The sequence below is a fragment of the Sander lucioperca genome, chromosome 24, assembly GCF_008315115.2.
Source record: "Sander lucioperca isolate FBNREF2018 chromosome 24, SLUC_FBN_1.2, whole genome shotgun sequence".
In the NCBI taxonomy this organism is placed as follows: domain Eukaryota; kingdom Metazoa; phylum Chordata; class Actinopteri; order Perciformes; family Percidae; genus Sander; species Sander lucioperca.
The window spans coordinates 6,569,283-6,591,064 of NC_050196.1; the positions used below are offsets into that span (position 1 = coordinate 6,569,283).

The 21,782-nt window shown below is 41.5% G+C and overlaps 2 protein-coding genes across 2 annotated transcripts in view; both read right to left on the minus strand.

The window, feature by feature from the left end:
* Nucleotides 1-21,782, minus strand: part of LOC116044414 (sodium/potassium-transporting ATPase subunit alpha-1) — a 110,504-nt gene that overhangs the window by 55,986 nt on the left and 32,736 nt on the right. The gene's annotated exons all lie outside the window — the stretch shown is intronic.
* LOC116044417 (sodium/potassium-transporting ATPase subunit alpha-1-like) lies at nt 1,929-20,362 on the minus strand. The gene is made up of 23 exons (XM_031291555.2): nt 20,243-20,362; nt 19,147-19,257; nt 15,856-15,915; nt 14,529-14,630; nt 14,252-14,353; nt 14,047-14,160; nt 13,586-13,720; nt 12,376-12,493; nt 11,865-12,133; nt 11,451-11,759; nt 10,490-10,624; nt 10,004-10,196; nt 9,720-9,895; nt 9,480-9,616; nt 5,352-5,502; nt 5,030-5,198; nt 4,770-4,924; nt 4,473-4,596; nt 4,202-4,347; nt 3,967-4,097; nt 3,534-3,635; nt 2,725-2,816; nt 1,929-2,111 (listed from the first exon to the last, which is right to left on the minus strand). Exons 1-23 carry the CDS (start codon nt 20,252-20,254, stop codon nt 2,083-2,085), a joined length of 3,072 nt encoding a protein of 1,023 aa, XP_031147415.1. The 5' UTR covers nt 20,255-20,362; the 3' UTR covers nt 1,929-2,082.

Sequence of the window (21,782 nt, forward strand, 5' to 3'; positions counted from 1 at the left end):
GTCAGTGGCTGTGTGCGAATACTTGTAGGACCTTTAAGGATCTTTAGCTTCACAATGACCACGCCTTCTATTCAAACACATTAGCACACGCGCGCACACACATTGAGAATGTTAGTGTCTGTCTACAGCCTCTTTCTCTCTCCACCCGCTCACTTCATCTCAACTGAATTGTTATCAGCATGACAGTTCATCAGAAAAAAATATTAACAAAGCCACACACAACAGCTTTCAAATCTTAGTGATTAATTACACGTCTCGAAAATGTGCGCTACAAAACGCCAATATTTGATCTGACTCTTTTCCTTCCTCTTTATCACATCGATTCACTTTTCTCATCATCCATCGACCTCATTCTCTTCCTTCCTATTATCTCAATATCCCTCCATCCTTTGTCTGCAGACTCTCGCTTCCTTTTTCATACTAGCACCCTCTGCTGTAAAAGACATCACCTGTGAAGTCGAAAGGAAAATAACCTGATTTGCTGGTTCGACCTGAATAAGGCAGCATGCACAATTTTCACTCTGGCAATCCAAAACTTCTGGTAATATTCTGCCTACAAGCTCAAGTGTTTGCTAAGTGCATGTGTGAAGAAGGCCATCTGAGAGCTGTTGGTATGACGATACTGTGTATGCACACACACAGGAGTTGAGGGAGAAGGGGCCTTAATAATAAGCAAGGTAAAACAAAGTAGATACAGCACTAGAGTGGTCTCAGTTAGTTTTCACTGAGGGCCTTTTTGCATTAGCGGTCAACTGAGCAATACATAGCAAACAACATCATGGCAGAATGGCTCTTGAGATAATGGACACACACACACACACACACACACACACACACACACACACACACACACACACACACACACACACACACACACATTGCTTTGACATGCTTATCCTTAAAGGCAGGGTTGGTAATGTTAAAAAGCCAGCAAGATTTGAAAGTAGCATCTCCTCTGGGAAACCTCCCCTTGCCCTCGGGGCTCCCCCCACACCCAGACGTGAACAAGACATTTCTTGTAAACAATGAATCCCCCCCTCACCCAAAAAACAAAACAAAAACGTACCTGTCCAACAGAAGGAAGTCAACCATGGCAGGTAGAGGCCACTTTTGCTGAGTTTTGTCCTCCATTCTCCAGTAGACTTGAAGTAACTCTGGAAAGCATCTATGTGCATTGAGCTCTGGCTCGCAGCGGGACAAGGAGGCATTTCATTGGTTCTTTCCAAGCGGACCGCGAGGTAGTGTTTGGTGGGCTTTTTTACAGGATTACAGCAGCCACAGATGACTTTTTCAGAGCCCATAAAGACTTTGTATTGCTGTTGGGGTGTAAAGACCATTTCAAACAATATACAAAAAAAATTATATTGGAAATAGATAACAACCCTTCCTTTAATGACAATGGTAAGTAAAGATAAAATCCTGGGAATATAATGATTAAATAGTTTTTTTTTTTAAAACAGTTTAGTGGTTGATTTCGATAGTGATGATCAGTTATTTAATCAGTCACAAGTATACACAGCTAATCTAACACTAATATTTGATTTTAATTTGACGTTTTTGATGCGCTATTTGGAGCTGTTGGTTTTCAAAGTAGGATGTGTTGTATGTGAGCTGTTCATGCTGGTTATTAAAGCATCCTAAAACATCCCATTTGCTCTGTGAAGTGTGGATAACTCTTTCTCTCTTTATCATAATTGCGTTATTTTAAATTCATGCCCACCCTCTTCGAATCGAATCTGTCTCCAGAACTGAAGTTTAGGAACTGTTGAGGTGGATAATCCCACTGCATGGGTCACCGGACCTGACTCACTGGTACATATTTATTGAACCTTGAAAAACATCCTGCATCAAATCCCTAAAAATGCTGTTTTTAGCCTTTACTTGTCAGAGAAGCAATAACAAAAGTGTGGCACAAAAAAGCCTTAATGTACAATGGTACAGAAAATGTTTTATTGTGAATGACATATAGATCAAAACATTGATATCAATACATCTATATTTATTCATCCATGCTTTTTTGGGCCTGACTAACATCTCAGACACATATGTAACATGGCAGTAAATAACTTGTGTCTTGTTGTGTCAGTAGTATGTCTCCTGTTCCACCCAACCTAGAAACCAAAAGAGACAGAATTAGAGACAGAGTTTTTTGGAGGTTTCGCCTCACATTTGGGGTCTAAATTCTCCTTGTTGTCGTTCACAGACAAATCAAAAGAAGGGATGACTTGGTGGATCTAAAAAGGCTGTGACCTTTATTTTTACACCCAGGCTGTAGGATGACATCATCATACTAGAAGTAAGTGTAACTCTACACACTATAAATTGATGGGTTTCACAGAAGGCCAAAAATCACTTAGCTGGAATTTCCACTTTTGAGTGAAACTGTAAAACTTAATTTAGCCCAGGTTCAAAAATAGCATTGGGCCATCTACACAGTGGAAAAAGACATTTTTTGTTAAAATAAATCCCCCAAAATGTAAACTGTGTCAGTTTAAATTGCTTTTTTTCTGTCTGGTTGTTGCACATTAATCATGGACACACGCACGCACGCACGCACGCACGCACGCACGCACGCACGCACACACACACGCACACACACACACACACACACACACACACACACACACACACACACACACACACACACACACATTCACCACCAAGGAGAAAATGTGTGATACAAAAGCCTCAAAAGGCAAAAAGAAGAGTGAGTAAAGGTCTTACCGCCTGGGTAGCGTCTGAGGATATATCTTCTGCCTTCGTCGTAAAAGAAGAGGATGATGGCATAGGGGACAGCACAGAACCACCAAGTAAGCCTAAGGTACGACACAGAGATTTAGCACACAGACCATCACATGGAGATTTAACATTAAGCTTAGCCCTTTCTTTAATTTGTGGGCTGCTTTTGAGTGTCTAAAAAGCAAAAGAGAATAATCAAAATATTGTCAACTGGTTTTGTTAGCCAAATATTTATGTTTAATTGATTGAACATTTGCTGAAAATAGTGCAAAATCTCTGCAAATCTTGGACTTTCTTTAGTAATAAGCCTCAGTCACCTGTGTATAAATGTGTGTGAACGGTGAATGATGCCTGTACTATGGAAAAGCACTTTGAGTAGTCGTTAAGACACTTGTGAAACTCTAATGAGCTAATGAGTCAAACTTGCTTTTACTGCTTTCTATTTGTCTCTGGTGGGAAAATTGTTACAGTAGCGCTTTGGCTTCATTCTGCCTTTGAAATGTATCAGTGACACTAGATAATATCCACCTTTTTTAACAAGATAATGACGCTAAAACACACTGACTTAAACTTCATTGGGGAATACAAAGAAAACAATGTTGGCAAGAAACCTCAAGTGCAGTTAATGTCAGTAAATCAACAGAAAAAAAGAATTTCATGGATGACAACTTTAATAAGGATTAACCTAATGCATATTGTGTATAAAAATAAGACCATTTTAGTTGTATAAATTCAGTATAATTTATTAGTGAAAATAGTATGTGTATATAAGGTTGCGTGTGGGTTTTACTCACTTAAGAGGATACATTCTGAGGGCAAGGTCTGTGCCCGGGCAATATGACAGGAAGACAGCCAGAGCAATCTCCTCAAATAGACCAAAGATGAGGACACGGTTCCTGTGGAAGCAAAGAGTCAACACTGTTAGAACAATTCAACTAATATGTGTTACTTTATTAACCTGAGATCATTCTACACTTTGATTAATATTATGATGACAACTCTTGAAGCTCTAATTATAATTATACATAAACAATTCACTGTCAGATGTTTTAGCGTGTTATCGAAACTTTTGACTATGTTGTTGTCTATAAACCGACTGAAATATAAGATATTAAAGACAAAGGTCAGACTACACAAATACACTACACTTTATCGTGTAAGAAAATACATGTTTGGAAGTCAGTGTCTGTACCCTAAAGGCCTTATACTGTATGTCTTTATACATACTTCATTCCTTGTTGCAGGATGGAGTTCCTCCTGGTCTTACAGATGATCAGATCGGCCACCTGGACCACCACAATACTGGCGAAGTAACCTGTGTGACATGTGAACTCTAGGACCTTTCTGCTCTCGTATGTCTGGTGAATACAACATTTAAAAATATTAGTTAATTTTCCTCCCCTGTTCTTCCCTTGAAAATGTGAATGAACTATACCATTCATTTAGCATGAGCATTACTGACCCACTGCTGTCCATAGCTGTCTTCCATGTCATTTAAATCTTTGTCGTCCCAACGCATTCTGATCCCAGGCAGTGACAAGGGGAAGAAACCATTTTCAGACAGGATCACAAAGTATGTGAAGAAGCCAGCTACGGCCTGCATCATACCTAACAGAGAAGAAAAGCACTTTGATGGGTCTTTTGGAAAAGGTTCAACATTATAGAAAAGCACAAAATAACAACAATCATTTCTGTCACCTAAATATAATTTAGGTACCATTAGGTATGCTTACCAATCTGTCCATAGGCCATGCTGATGAGTCTTTCATTCACCAGTTTGTCGGTTTTGGGGTCTCTGGGCTGTCTCTTCATGATGTCACTCTCAGCTTCTTCATAAGCCAGGGAGATGGCAGGGACCTGGGAGATAATAAGAAAATAAAAAAGGGAGAAAACATCAGTCAGTGAAGTATTTTCAATCTCTTTGTCACACACATTTGAGTTTATAAAGACTTTCCTATGATGAAAAACTGTTACAGTAAGAAATACGATTACCTAGTATCCCCTATTATCCCCTCATTTAAAAAACTCACCAAGTCAGTTCCCAGGTCAATACAGAGGATGGTGACCGTTCCCAGGGCCAGAGGGATGTCAACGAGGACGAAGAAGAGGAAGGGTGACATCTCAGGGATTTTACTTGTCAGAGTGTAGGCGATGGACTTCTTCAAGTTGTCAAAGATCAGACGGCCTGACAAAGTCATTTAGAAATTAATATTAAAAGGAAAATCAAGCGCTTACATCAATGCTTTTTTGCAGTCTGTATTCCACATTTAAGCCTTGGTGTAAGTCTTACCTTCTTCCACTCCGGTAACGATGGAGGCAAAGTTGTCGTCGAGTAGGATCATGTCAGCAGCCTGCTTGGAGACGTCGGATCCAGCGATCCCCATGGCGACACCAATGTCGGCCTTCTTCAGAGCTGGAGAGTCGTTCACACCATCACCTGTCACAGCCACAATGGCTCCCTGCAGAGAGAAGTAAGACGTTTTAGGATGTTCACTGCAAAATTTAAGTTACATTTTTTTTACAAAACAAAAAATCTACGATTAGACATTTCTGAAAGCTTTTACTCCCAATGAGTGTCTGTGAAATTCTCTTAAACTTTCTTTGATGCTGACCTGTCTTTGGCAACCTTCCACAATGATAAGTTTCTGCTGAGGGGAGGTTCTGGCGAAGACGATTTCAGTGTGGTGTTTCAGCACATCGTCAAGCAGCTCTGAGCTCATGTCTTTCAGCTCACCTCCGTGGATAACGCAGGCCTTGGCATCCCTGGAGAGGAAATCACAGCAGCATTAGGAAATGGTTGTAATACCACATCCTGTTTTTGAGCGGTAAATTGAGAATGGGATATAATCAGGGCAATACAAAAAGAAAATCATGTCGAAACAGGAAATTCTTTCAAAAACAGACACCACACCACACCAAAGAGGTCAGTGACTCGAGTCTGTTCGGTGTGTTCAGTGCCGTCGTCCGTCCGAGGGGCTGTCGGCCTTCATTTTGGCCGATTTGACATGTATAATTGGCGGGGCAGGCACTGCCGGCAGTCGGACTCAAATGACCCATCTGATTGGTAGAGTGCTAACCCGGAAACGGGGAGCGGAATGAGCGTCAGTTCATTGACAGTCTGTCTTTGAATTTCCGGAGAAACCAGACCCACGTGACGTGTTCGTCCAATCAGCTGCCGGTTTTCATTTTTGGGCGACAATACAGATTAGCGCCGCCTGCTGTGCGTGTCTGCAGCTTTACACAGACTGAACAGCCAACTCTAGCACAGCAAGGTTTGTTTTTAGCCTAGCAGCTAAGCTAGCCAGTCCCTTTTATGGAGTATTTTAAACCTGGGCACTTTTATCATGCCAACATTCATCTGTCCAGTTGCTCCCAGTTCGGTAAGGAGGAGTGGCTCATGGACTCCATGGTAATCCAATGCCGCAGCACCTTAGCGGCTGCAGTTGAGACTGCCAGTGGAAACTTGGATGACATGGTTCCATGGACAAAGCTGGCTCACCCACATACTGAAGACCAGTAGTTGCGAACGGGAGCCAGGACCAAAACTGTACTGTGCTCCACCCCGGGACAATCAGCACCATGGTTCATTGGGCTCATCGGGCTCAACACGGAGGCAAATCACCTACTGGTCCACCTCCAGCCCGAGACATCTGCCTCAGTTCTTAGTGCTGGATGAACAGGAGTTTCCTCCTCTCACTAGGTCCCTGGGACAAAAACTGCCTGCTTCCTGCACCTGCACCGACAGGACCAGCTCCAGAGCAGCTGCTCGTCCCTCTGCCCTGAATATTGTACCAACAGCTGCTACATCCACCCGCCTGGTTTCCAGTCCACGTTGGGCCTACAACCCTCATCATAGGGGATTCCATTGTAAGGCATGTCAATATTCAATCCTCCCACTGTGTTTCCCCAGCACTACTGTATACAACATCTCTGCCAGGATACCGTAGATACTGGAGGCCAATCCCTCGGTGGAAATGGTGGTAGTCCACGTGGGCACCAATGATATCCGGAGGCAACAGTTGGAGATTTTAAAACAGAATTTTAACCAGCTCTTTGGCATTTTAAAAGACTCCAGACTGAATATCTTTATCTCTGGACTAGTGCCCTCGCTAGGTTGCGGAATAGGATGCTTCTCCAGGCTCCCGAGCCTCCACACATGGCTCTCCATCGTCTGCCAGCAGCATATTGTTGTATTTATTGACAATTTTAATCTTTTGTGGGAGCGCCAAACCTGATGGCATAAATCTTAATTTGCTTACTTAAATAACATGAACAATTAGCATGCAACTGATCACTGGCACTCATTATCCACATCATTAGTTGACTACCAGGTACACTCTCCACTAGGCATCATAGCACCACTAGCTCCCCCTGTAAGAGTGACACCCCCAGCTCTTCAATAATTTATTTCATCATCACAAACAGACAATAACGGCAGTCTCAGAATTGCGTTCATCTCACTAATAGATTTGATTGGTTTCAGTCAGTGTACATAACCCACTGACTGTTTCAAGAAAGTCACAGCTCTGTTGAGCCGTATATTCCTATAGCTCTCAGTAGTGACGACTTCATGAGCTTCTTTTAATGACAAAATTATAACTACAGATAAAATTCATCAACACTTGCCTCAACTTGTTCCGGTTTACCTTTAAATGCAGGACCATTAGAAACAGCTTTAAGAACTGACATATATTTGGACTGCTTTTCTCCTATCGACCTTCACCAATCAGATTGAGCTCAGTTTGCTAAGTTAACGATGAAGCATCCAGGCACGCTATAGATAGTCATGGTGTTCCACAAGGCTCTGTGCTGGGACCAATTCTATTCACCTTATATATGCTTCCTCTAGGCAATAGAGGGTTTTCACCGACGTCACGTTCTGGGCGGTAACCTGGATGCGCGGCCATATTGGAGGCACTCGGTGTAAACAACTGAATGGAGTAATGGAGTGTTGTGCGCTTTGGATACTTTAATACTTTATGTACACAACAGAAAAGCTCATCAAAACGTGTCCAAGATGCAAAGGCAAATAGGGAAGGACTTGGACCACAAGAAAAGGCGCGATATTTTGAGAAATTACGGTTTACTGGCGGTGCAGATCCCTACAAGTTGGCTCCCACTTCTTGGATCCATGGCGACCCGGTGATTCTTCCTTCAGTTGCATATCCCTATATAGTCAACTATCTGGTTTTCTCGCTGAGCCCATACACCGCGGAAGACCTTAAATCCTACAAAAGTTTGGAGGCCTATAACCAAATAGTGTGTGGATGGGTGAGGGAGACGCAGTACCAAGTCCAATGACCGTTGTGTTGTGAAGGCCAAAGTAAGTAATGCAATAATGTCTTTAATCAACCTAACCTTAACTGTATGATATCATTGCGATACTCAAGGTGTAGCCAAGTGACTCGCAATCGTTTTTTTTCATTTCAAAGACCGAACAAGACAGATTTTTCCCTCGTAGATCCTGGTTGAGCTTTGCCAACCACAAGCGCCTCCTTTCCTCTGATAACTTCTGGCATTCCTCTCCCTGGTTTTTAATAACTTTTGGAAGTCTATAATATTCCAAATGTTTTTCTCGGCCTGACCTATTGGTACAACCTAAAACACGGCAATAATTAACCATTTTCCTTGACGGCGTTCTGGATCTACTTCAGCGTCTGTGCTTTGTTGTGATGCGGAGTACCTCCAATATGGCGACTTCGGGTCTGATGACGCGTCGTGAAAACCCTCTATATTATCTGGAAACACTTGATTAACTTTCACAGTTATGCGGATGATACCCAAGTATATCTTTCAATCAAACCAGTCAGTTAGTTAAACTTCAAGCATGCATTAAGGACATAAAATGGATGATTTCCTAATGTTAAACTCAGACAAAACTAAGTTATTGTACTTGGCTAAACATCTACAAAGTTTATTATCTTAAGATATAGGTACTGTGGATGGCATGGCCCTGGTCTCTAGCACTACTGTTAAAAAATCTCGGAATTATTTTGAATCAGGATATATTCTGAAAAAATGCTCAAACAAGTCCCTTAAGACTCTTCAATTGATCTAGAATGCTGCAGCACGGCCACAGTGTACTAACAAGAACTAAGAAAAGAGATATTTATACCGTATTAGCTCTGCATTGGCTTCCTGTAAAATCCAGGATTGAGTATAAAATCCTTCTCCTGACCTAAAAAACTCTTAATGGTCAGACACCATCATATCTTAAAGAGCTCATAGTACCCTTAATACCCTATTGCTGCACTAGAACACTGCAGACTGCACTCCCAGAATGCAGAGTTGGTAGAGAACACTTTTTACCTCGCCACTGTTGCACTAAATGCTTGCTCTTGGGGGAATTACTGGAATTGTTGGGTCTTTGTAAATTATATGTGTGAGTGTGGTCTAGACCTACTCTATCTGTAAAGTGTATTGAGATAACTCTTGTTGTATGATTTGATACTATAAATAAAATGGAATTGAAAAAAGTTAAATTCTCACATGTCGTTAATATAGTAGAAGATCGATAGCTGGCATCTGTGTATCAATACAATGTTGCCACAGAAAACATGCGATGCCATGCTGTATCAATTTCTTCCCCCACCCCTAAGTACAAGTATTAGGAAGAACTGCTGCTCCTGCTCACCTCATGTAAATAATTGTCAGCATGGTGTTCATCTGCCAAAAAGTCTTATTCTTAATATTTAGTGTTATCAGAACACTCAGAACTAAGCTTTAGTAAGTGTACTGACCTGGGGTCGACTTCTGAGATTGGCACATTCAAGCGGGCAGCAATGTCTTCAACTGTCTCGTTGCCTTCAGAGATGATACCCACACCTTTAGCAATAGCCTTGGCTGTGATGGGATGGTCACCTGTGACCATGATAACCTAAGAGAGAAGAAGTTAAGTATTAACACAGACATGATTGTGGTTTTGGTTTTGAAATTATAGATACATGTACTGTACACCTAAAAAGACTACAGTTACATACCTTGATTCCAGCGCTCCTGCATTTGCTGACAGCATCAGGCACAGCAGCACGAGGAGGGTCGATCATGGACATGAGGCCAATGAAGCACAGGTTTTCAGTGGGGAAGTTCACCTCATCAGCGTCAAACTCAAAGCCCTTTGGGAACTGGTCATCAGGCAGGTTGAAATGGCAGAAACCTGAGTAAGACAGGAAGAAAATGCTCGTCGTAAGTTCACAGATCACTGTTTCTCGACACACTAGTTAAAGACATAAGAATGTGACTGTAGAATGGAGCTATGTTGTACCCAGAACTCTCTCTCCAAGTCCTCCCAGCTCAACGTAGGCATTCTGGAAAGCGTCTTTCAGTTCTTCGTCCAGAGGCTGCTCCTTGCCGTGCATCATGATGGTGGAGCAGCGGTCCAAAATCCTCTCTGGGGCACCTTTCATCACCAGCAGGTGCTTGGTCTCTCCGGGAGTTGCATTCTTGTGAATGGAGAGCTTTTGGACAATGGAAAGGTTGTATTTAAAAAACTCAATCCCAATTGTATTCTTAAGTATGCTAGTATGCTCATTTATAAAAAAAAAGTGGTCGATGGAGAAAAACCCAACTACTAAAGGGCGTAAATCAACATTTCTCTCCGATACCACTGCAAGTATCTTATAATACTACGTTTGCAAGGTTTTTTGCGATTAAAATCTGCATGACTTCGCTTCTCATAGAAAGGTTGAACCTTTTCCATATACATGTTGAACAAATTTGAAAGCTGTGGTAAACTCTGTGGATTGTTTACCTGGTATTTGTTGGTGGAGTTGAAGGGGATCTCAGCAATATTGGGGTATTTGTCTCTCATGACGCGAACGGATCCACAGCACAGTTCAATACACTTCAGCAAGGCAGCTTCTGAGGCGTCACCAGCTACATCTCTCTGAGGATTTAAGCAAAGGAAAAAGATGGATTTTTTGGCATTTTTTTAGGCCTTTATTTTTGACAGGACAGCTTTAGACATGAAATGGGAGAGAGAGGGGGAATGACATGCAGCAATGTGCTGTAGCATTTAGGACTGAGCCTCTGTATATTGGCGCACGCTCTACCAGGTGAGCTACCCAGGCGCACCACAAAGTTGGATTTTGACAGACGCCGCTAGGGCTTTTAACAGATGGAGACAATTGAATTACGGGATTGTAAAGAATTCAAAACCGACCCTGAATAGGCCCTCTTCCTCCTAGACAGGTATGTAATATGACCATTTCAATCATAAAATAACTTTACAATGCGATGTGGTTGTACGTAAGAAGCCTACATGAAATAATGTCCCCCTTCCATTTAGTGCCCAGTTTAGCTCACAATACATCCAAAGTAGGCTAAGTTACCGTATGCAACACTTAAAATGCAATGATGCATCAGTAACGTATTCCCTTATGTAAATGATATTCTGAGCAAAACATTCATCGCAACTATATGCCGTCCCGGTAACGCTAACTTAGTAATACAGTGGGTAATACAGTAACCAGCCAGCACTCGGTAAAAAAGATCTTTACGACAGCAGGTGTGGTAAAAACACTACTGCTTTTGTCCAAAGGGGCCGCTAGAATCAATCCTCATAGCCACTTTAAATTTCAATGATCAATTCAACAATGATGTTTTTTGTTACATCAAAAGCCAATGTTATTGGTATTTTCCTCCACTGGTGAGTTGATTAGGCTCTTTTGTGGAGATCAGATATTACATGTTTATTATTACAAGCTTTTCACCTTCATAATGGGGACGTTGGTCTGCTCTGCCAGGAAGACGGCACGGTTACAGAGTCCGGCGATTCTGGCCAGGGCAGCCCAGGTTGCAGAGCTCCTGTCAAAGGAGGCTCCACTCTGGTTCTCTGTGGTGTCGGCCTCGAGGATCTGGTTGTCAAACCACATGTGGGCCACGGTCATCCTGTTCTGGGTCAGGGTGCCAGTCTTGTCGGAGCAGATGGTGGAGGTGGAGCCCAGGGTCTCGACAGCTTCCAAGTTCTTCACCAGGCAGTTCTTCTTCGCCATACGCTTAGCAGTCAGGGTCAGACACACCTAGAGACAGAAAGCAAGTGTTCATAGCTATAATATCTTTATTTTTTATTACATATGTCTTTGCATCAACTAATGAGAGAATGAGACTCGGCCAGAAAAACTCACAGTGACAGTAGGCAGGAGACCTTCTGGCACATTGGCCACAATGATACCAATGAGGAAGATGATGGCCTCCAGCCAGCCATACCCAAGGATGAGTGAGAGGACACAGAAGGTAACACCCAGGATGATAGCCACGCCGGTGATGATGTTGATAAAGTGTGCTATCTCGATGGAGATGGGAGTTTTGCCACCCTCCAGACTGGAAACCAGGCAGGCGATACGACCCATGACGGTACGGTCTCCGGTGTTGATGACGATTCCTCTGGCAGTACCTGAAGAAAGCCAGAGACTTTTTGAGTAATAAAAATGGCATGAAAAAAGTGGGGTAGCAACTCCTTTTTTTACCATGAACTTACTGTATATTGTCTACATAAATTTAGCCAGCCCTTTTATAACTTCTGTAAATTCATGAAATCATTTTTTAAGTTTAATTTCCTTCCAACTTGGATTTAACTTTAATCTATTTAAAAGTCTACACAACTTCTATGTTGTCTGCTATTTGTTAGTTCTCTACCTTCAACACAGTTGGTGGAGAAGAAAGCAATGTTCCTGGTTTCCAAAGGGTTGTCGTTGGAGAAGTCGGGAGTACGAGTCTGAGGCTCAGATTCACCAGTCAGAGAGGAGTTGTCCACCTGAAGGAGTGAAAAGTAAAGCAAGAATGAAATACCAAAGATATCCAGAGAAGTGAAAATGACGTGATGTCTACAGGACCAACAAAAGTTTGTTGCTTAGAATGCTCCTTATGTAAAGTTATAAGCACTCATAAATAATCACAATGTTTTATAACTATAATCATAACATTACATTATATTACATGTCATTTAGCTGACGTTTTTATCCAAAGCGACTTACAATTGCTATATATATCAGAGGTTGCACTCCTCTGGAGCAACTAGGGGTTAAGTGTCTTGCTCAGGGACACATTGGTTGATGTATTGTAGTGGGAATCAAACCCAGATCTCCCACACCAAAGCCATATGTCATATCCACTGTGCCATCACCACCCAAAAAGCATTTTTATAATGACTTTTAAGGTCAAGTATCATAATACTCTATAATAGCTGGTCACTTTGTGTCTATAACGCATTATGAACGCATTCATGTGTTTATAATCTGCTTATAAGTATAGTTATAAGCACTCGTGAATAATCATAACAATAATCAAAACACATAAACCATTTTATAATGACTTATAATGACTTATAATAAGGTTGAGTATCATTATACTTACCAGTATCATAGTGTATTATAAGTCTCATAATTTAATACATTTTAATCCTTTTATAATGCATAATAATCACTGTTGTAAGGTATTATCATGTGATTATAAGTCAATAAGTGGTCATTGGGCGCTTTAAGTTAAGTAAAATGCCTGTGGTATAGGTAAATATAATACCTTACAATCAGGTTATACACTATAAGTGGTCATTGTTTGCTTTGAATAAAGTGAAAAAGAATTACTTAAATCTATGTGAGAAGAACACAGAACACTTTGTAAAATGTATTTATATGTTTAACAGAAATTGGGTACTCCAATTTGAAATAACCTTTTAGTAAAAAAACAACTGAATGATGGACATTTAACTAATGTAATGTAAAGACTCAATTGACTTAAAGTATAGCTATACTAAACTATAACAATGCATACATATGTATTATCTTAAGTGCTGTTTGAAGCCACTGATCCATAAGGGAGATTAATTACAAGTCTTTAAGGTACGGACCTTGCAGCCGTGAGCAGAGACGACTCTCACATCAGCGGGGATCCTGTCTCCAGCTTTCACCTCCACCAAATCTCCGACCACCACCTCCTCAGCGTTGATCATCTTCTTCTCGCCGTCACGGATGACCAGGGCTTGCTACGAGAACCAAGATGAAATATATGTTTTGTTAGGGCAATTTCGGACCAGAATTATACATGATTTTATTCCCATTAGCAAGAAACCAGATGATAAATGGAAAAATGAGTCATCAGTGTGGTAATGCTGATGAAGCAATACGGCTATTCGTTGATATTTTATCATTTGTAAACATGATATGAGCAACATTTTGAGCTATTTTGTAAATAATTGCAACTAATTGCATAATTGCATAACTTTTCAGTTATGCTGTTTTCTGTTTCAAAAAGTTGTGACAGAGGTGTGATAGAGGTACATGAAGGTACAAAAAGTCAAGCGAATTTCACCTGTGGGACCATTTTTTTAAAGGAGTCCATGATCCTGGAGCTCTTGGCCTCTTGGTAGTAGGAGAAGCATGCACTGATGATGACAACAGAGGAAAGCACCACACCCAGGTACAACTACAGCGAGGGAAAAAAGACTGTTAGTCAGTTCATCTTTAGTGCTATTAATTCTTTAATTAATATCATACACTAACAAAGACCTCCTTACGTTATCATTGGCCGCTTCATCTTCTGTTATAGACTGGATAGTGAAAGCGAAGAAGCAGAGGATCGCACCAATCCACAGCAGCATGGAGAAACCACCAAACAGCTGGAAATGAGATTAAACAACATTCAAGTGTCATAACTTTACAGGTTTTTCTCTCTTTACCAAATTAAAGTGACTTTGCATTGACATTTAAATATGTGAAATACATTTCTGTTTGGCATGGAAAATGTTGCACAGTCCCGAACTGGAATTTCAACTCAGAAAAAGTGACTTTTACCTGTTTACAGAACTTGACCCATTCCGGCGTTGTGGGAGGAGGCGTGAGGGCATTTGGGCCATCTCTGGCCAGGATCTCTTTTGCTCTGCTGTTGGTAAGACCCTAAAAAATAGACATAAAAAATACAGGTTTGACAGGCAGATTGACAGAAAAAAAAGAGCTAGGTGTGAGGTGTAATCTAATACCCTTTCACACCAATGGCTCAACCAGGGCCATTGTAACTAATTCTAGTTTTTGTACTCATCACTGTAGCTTGTATGAGAGTGTTAGTTGGCCTTCTTTGCATAATCGCAGGTTGGAGCATTGGTATATTTTTCTCTTTAAGGCCATACTGTGTAAACTCCCTCCTTATTTATGTTCTCTCCTGACTCCTAAAGTCACTACCGGGAAATGTAATCTTCGATCATATGGGCAAATCTTGTATGACATTCCCCGAACACAAACTGTTTTCGGTGAAAGTGCCTTTAAATTTTTTGCTCCATCATCCTGGTATAAACTGCAAAAACATCTTAAATTAGACTACCTACCAACATTGATACAGTTTAAAATTAGGATAAAGGATTACTTGAGTACTATATGCACATGTGCTGCTACTGAGTGCTGCTGGTGATTATGTGGAGATGCTGTTAATTTGCCAACCTTTTTTTTTTCTCGTTTTATGTTGTCTGTTTTTGCTGTATATTTTAAATATGGAACTTTTATACTGCTGTCTTGGCCAGGACTCCCTTGAAAAAGAGATTCTGAATCTCAATGGGATTTCTCCTGGTTAAATAAAGGTTAAATAAAAAAATAAAATATAAAAAGGGTTATACCAAGGTTGACTGTGTGTTTGAATGGGTTAACCCTCTTTGATCTACTTGGGTTGGAGGTGGGTTGGATCAGGGCATCATTAGGGTCGATATTAACGTGAATTGCGTACGACCTGGGTCACTAACAGCCGGGATGGGAGAAATTATGTGATTGGTTGGAAATGAGAGTGGGGCAGTTGTCACAGGTTGCCGCACACTTTGAAAAAACAACAAAAACATACATTTAGTCTCACTGTGCTTTACGCTGGGTTTTCACCATAGACTGTATAAACTGGGATTTTCACAGGCAACTTCAACAACAGCAGTGCTGAGCGGTTCAATTCATTTCCGAATAGTCCGCTGACAGTGAGTGCCTGGATATTCACTAGTCTGCCTTTTGCAGAGCGGTAGCAAAGTTTTTACAGGCAAAATTGTCTGTGTATAGTAAGTTCTTCCCTGGCCTCTGGGCTTATGTGCCTCTGTGGCTCACAAACACGCAAAAACTAACAAACACACACACATACAAGCAGAGTACTCACTCTGGTTAGGTCAGTTCCATATTTTCTGTGAAGTTCATCCAAGGTTAACTTGTGATCATCCTATGGAGAGAGAGAGAGAGCGAGAGAGAGAGAGAGAGAGAGAGAGAGAGAGAGAGAGAGAGAGAAAGAAAGAGATTGAGAGACATTGCGTAAAACAAGCTAAAATCCCTGTCATTTTAAAACTGCAGATATTCTCTCCTTTGAGGATTAGAAAATGTCCTGTCATGTCCTCCAGAGGGACACAGGGAACATAAAGATGACGAGGCAAAATCGTTCATCTGGGGCGACCTCTAGCTCACCCGGTAGATTATGGATGCATGTCGGTCCATACAGTGTGATTTTAAGATTAGTCAAAGCAGTCATTCAAGTAAAATTAGAGTTGGCTGATGATTGAACATTTGCAGCCAAACACAAGAGCTAAACCGCCAAGAGCTCAGTTAGTTATGGAGTCACCCAAGGCAAGGCAAGAGTTGCAGAAGGTCTCCAGTTTTCTGGGAGTTTGTTCCAGATATGTGGTGCATAAAAAAACTGAATGTTTCTTTTCCATGTTTAGTTGTGACTCTGGGGAAAGAAAGCAGACCTGTACCAGACAACCTGAGAGGTCTGCATGGTTCAAACAGTTTGCTGCGAGCAATCAATGTCACCCAAGATGAAATAAAATTGCCAATGGTTACCACTGTCTTTTAGCTGTACTTGATGCCTCAGTTAATTGTATGATGGTGCAATAATTATTAACATGTCGGCTTCATTGGCTCCATGGAGACCCAACTACACTTTTTTACTACTGTCCAATAGTTTGTTATTCTTCAACCATGGTTCAAAGTTGACACCTGAAGATCATCAATACATGACATTAAATCACTGTTGCCCCTTTCTTGTTCTCAAAGTAACATTTTCTGAAGACACAATGCACTTTCAGCAGTTGGAAGAGACATTAAAGACACCACCTGCTGTTAATTGTAGTAAATGATATGCTAAGTTAGGGAGGTTATGGCGGACTGGTGTTACGGTTGCTATGGCATTGAGATGTCCTTCAGCAGGCGGCAGGACTTTGAGATCTAGTTAAGATGTACCGAGAACAAAAATCATTAATATGTCATCTAGATATGGGATTTTTATTGCCTAATAACCTGCAGCACTCTGTGACCTGGTGGGTGACATTGGGTAGAGGCTGTTGCACAATAAACATGCAGTAATTAAAGAACAAAAGAAGAAGTTCTTAAGAAGAGATAAATCATTCACGTTACAAATGAAACCTATAAACACCTTGAATAAATGTATTTCTGCTAATAAAATGTGACCATTGTACATTTTAGTCAGTGGTTTATCAGCCCTTCTCGTTGACCTGGGGATGAACTTAAAGCAAGAGTGCCTCACTGTTCTCGGGAAATGACCTCAGCCAGCTACAGATACAGACTGAGAAAAAGCTCCAGTAGAAGCAGTACAAATTGGGGTTACTGCTACACAGGAAACCCACCTAAACTTCCATGCATGTGTCACAGGGTGAAAGTGTGTTTTAAACGTGTTGCTCTGGTGTTATGCATGCTTTTTTATGTTGTTTTTTATCTTACATGTTTTTACTCTGACTTATACCCCCCTTTTGAGTAATTTTGCCCCAATTGCCTGCATCAGAACTAATAGTAGTAGTAGAAAATCTTGAGTCTGGAGGATAGCTTAGGGCTTGTGCACTTTTCCATGTGAGGGAGGAGATGGAGGAGGAACCTACTCGGCAGGTTTAGGCAGCATGTGACCTTTTTTTTTCCTGAACTCGTTTAATGAACATGGTTTTAACCTGAGAGGTGGAGCCAGCCTATGGTGTCATCAGTAGGAGGGACCAACCACAAATATAAGCTGGCCACAGGAGAAGGGGGAAAAAAAACAGGACAGAAAGAATTGGACGGTGTGAAACGGAGGAGGGGGGACGATGGACCTGGGGAGCAGCATTACACCTGTCTGTGGTTATAAGGTTACAACATTGTTCAACACGCTCTAAAGTTATTTTTAGTATGATTGCTTTGACCATGGCACTGGGCTAACCCACGATTTAGTTTGACATGTAATGTTAGCTGTATAGATAGATGACTAATCTAATGCTAATTTAGTCAGTTAGCACAGTCTGTCTGGCTCACTCCCCCGGCACAAAGAGACTTCAGTTGGGATGAGAGCTGACAACAGCTCCGGAGACACATCCACAGTCAGTCCCCAGCCAGCCAGCAGCCAGCCACTATCCTTACAGCAATCCGGACCCAGCCGGCACAAAGTCCATTGCCAGGTGCTAACGACTAGGGCTGGGTATAGTTATAAATATTTTCGATACCAATACCGTGACTTTGATACTGGTTCCTGAACAAATTAATTTGAACAAAAAAAAATTACAACATTACACATTAAGGTACACATCTTGTATTTATTTTTCAGCTACTGCTACGTGAGCCCCGTCTTTGCGAGTAACAGAGTTTTTCCTGCGTGTCTTTACGACGTGTAACAATAGACAGCCAATCAGCAGCATTATTAGATCTTGGTTGAAGCTTATTTGGCTCACTGTCGCTGATGAGATTTGCTTCTTAGATTTTGAAATTTGGTATTGAATGACGAGGCGTTTTTCATCGTAGCCTTGAACAAGCTGGATGGAGGGGGAAATACTTGGTTCAACGCCTGTATAAGCTAAGTAAAGGAAAGTGACCAATGATCTGGACCTATTTGTGTGATAAAGTCTCTGTCTGTGTGTACTCATGCCTGAGGGGGCCTGTTTTCTTCTCTGCAGCAGCCGCAGCAGTTTCAAGGGACAGCAGGACCACGTGAGGAGGACAAGATGCTAAGGAACGGAATCGGCCCTGGACTCTAAGTAGAACACTCCCCAAATCATGAACAATTTGTATTACCCATAGAGGTATTTGGACTGTGGCTAGGTCATTTTAAGGACACATATGAACAGTGCCTTTAGACTAGTATTGGATTTATTTAGATTTTTTAAATCAGAATAAATTCATGTTTTTAACCTCTGAAATAGTGTATCTGTCTCTTTGGTTACTGCAATGTTGCTCCCTACCCAAACAAAGAACCCTAAAAAAAAAGAAAATTCTAATTACCTTTTCCCTCCCCACAGGTGAGCAGGAGGAGGGAAAAAAAACAGGAGGATTGAAAGAGTTGGATGGTGTGCAACGGAGGAGGGGGGGACAATGGACTTGGGGAGCCGCATTACACCTGTCTGTGGTCTAAGGTGAGGACCAGGTGTGTCTGTGTGGTCAATGTTGCGTATATCTCCCTCAAGTGTATCTTTTGTGTACTCACCAGGTCAACTTCTTTCTTCAAATCGTCCATATCCTTCTTTGCTTGAAATTTCTTCTCTTTCTTGTGCTCGCCATCTGTGGTTGCCGCCAGTTTGTACTCGTCTTTCCCTCTCTGGATTGAAGAAAGTGAAACAAAATAAGATGCAAGAGCAGTGTCAACGGCTGCTAACATGTTCTTATAATACATGCTAATATGGCCTAGGAAGAACTTGTTGCAGCCCAGTTCAGACCAAATATTTGCTATGATACGAGTTAAAACTTGACCAGTTTACCTGCCAGTTTACACCAATGCAACTAGAAGAGAGGGTGTATCATTTCCATAGCAACAACTCTCTGTACTTCTGTTCTAACTTCCCACTTTTCAGGGTTTTCTAGATATATATAATTTCTAGCATCTTAACTTTCTACAGTTGCATTTCTAGTAATGGCGCTCCCTCTCTGCAGTCACTCTCTAGCTCGCTCAACCATATACCATGCTCACAGGCGCTCTATGAGCCTCCGTCCAAAACTCTGCCATTTCGACCATTTGACAGTTTGTAACTCATTGATATAAAACAGTTAGTTGTATCTAACATGACCAGCTGACTTCGATATTGACTGTTAAAACTGATGATGTGCCTTTTGTTCTAAAACCAGCCACTGGCAACTTGACTAGCTGAGTTGCTGGTGCCTCAATCAGTTGATGCCGAGCTGAAACTGGCCAGTTCAGAACGCTGCAACTTTTCAATGCAACGTTGCATGCATATTAAATTGTCAATTTCAGAATTCATATTCAAATTTAATGATGACATTGCAAATTGAATTGACAATCGCAAAATACATTGCCATTTGAATAGAGACCAAAAAAACCATGGCAAAATAAAATGCTATTGATTGAGCTTTCATTCCAATTTTTGTTAAAAATAATTTAAACTGAGTTGAGGAGTGCATTGCCAGTGTGCAGATGAAATTGTCAATAGCAAAATGCATATTCAAATTGAATGACAAAATTGCAAAGTGAAATGACAATTGCAAAATACATTGTCATTTAAATAGAGAGGCCAAAAAACGTCCTTAAGAAACTAGTCCAATACATTTGAAGAGGCTCCAATACTTACTCCCAGTCCCATGGTTGTGCAATGAAAACAGTCAATCCAAGTGTCTTTTTAAATTGCAACCTTCCTCCGCCACTCACTCTGTCAGCCACAGAGCAGAGAAGATTGATCGCTTCATATTAGCCTACCTTTATACCCATGACTGTCTCACCTGCCATGATAGGAGGAGTTTTGGGGGGGGGGGGAAGATGCAAAGGGGTGAAACAGGACAGGTGATGAGTAATGTTGGGACAACAAGTGGAAGTGGAGGGGAGAAAGTGTGTGTGTGTGTGTGTGTGTGTGGGGGGTGGGGGGGGGGGGGGGGGGTGAAAGGGGTGAAAGTGAACAGGTGATGACTAATGTTGGGGACAACAAGTCAAATGCAAAGGAGGGCAGCCTTTCGTTTACCCTCTCTGTCTGAGGTCAGTTTGCCCTGTTAAAAAAAAAGAAAGAAAAAAAAAAAAAACAACCATGTCATTGATTCTGAGGCTACATTTACACTACTACGTTTGGGTTTAAAAACAAATATATTTTGCTACGTTTACATCTCGCATTCACACTACTCAACAGAAAAAAAACAAACACAGAAATTTGGAAATGCTCCTGCCCCCGTTTTGGTTTGAAAACTCTGGGTTTGCATTGTAGTCTGGACGGGCATAAACGGAGGCCTTTGGAAACGATGATGCAGTCTTATCGGTTAGGTAGGCTTACATTCCTTTTAAGTAACAGTTCTACCTCGTCATCAGTCCAAGCAAATAAATCGCTAGGCTTACTTTTCGCCATTGTTGTTCTTTCATGAGCGCAGACATTAAGGGGAGAGAGAGGGGGAAGGCCTGCAGGACAACGCCGCAGGCCTCTGCGTCGAGGAATAAACCTCTTCATATGGGCGCGTGCTCTACCAACTGAGCTACCCAGGCGCCCAAGTATTTTCTGTATGTTCAGTTTATACATCCATGATTTTGAACCGAGGATTAACGCCGGACAATCTACTTCCTGTTTACACTGGCACGCACATGCCCAGTGTATGTGGGTGGTCATGTGATTGGCTAGTCAGATAATATGATTGGAGATTAGTTCAGCTACTGGAGCTAAAGCTCTCGTGTGGACTGAGATTATTTTGGTGTTTGGTGTTTTAAGCCACCAACGTCGTCTTCCAGGCAGTGCTGCCTGGAAGGCACTAGGATTAGGCGATGGTTAGGGTTAGGATTAGGGTTAAGGTTAAGGTTAGGGTTAGGTGCCTTAAAGTCGACGTTGGGGGCTTAAAACACCATCGAGCGATTATTTTTGTCTTAAATAATTAAGAAAATGATAAAAAGAAAATGTAGTAGTGTAGATGAAGCCTGAAGTCCACCCTCCTCAGGAAAAGTGAAAAGACTAGGACTGGAATGTATTTCATAATAGTAAACCCTTGTGTTTAGCATAGATTCACATTGCTGCAACACTAAGTGAGCTTAAGAAGGTCCTTTGCTGACTGCCTGCTGTACCCATACAGGATTAATATATGTTGATCATCCTGAGAAACACACAGAAATCAGATTTGAGATTCAATAAGTGCTGAGTCCTC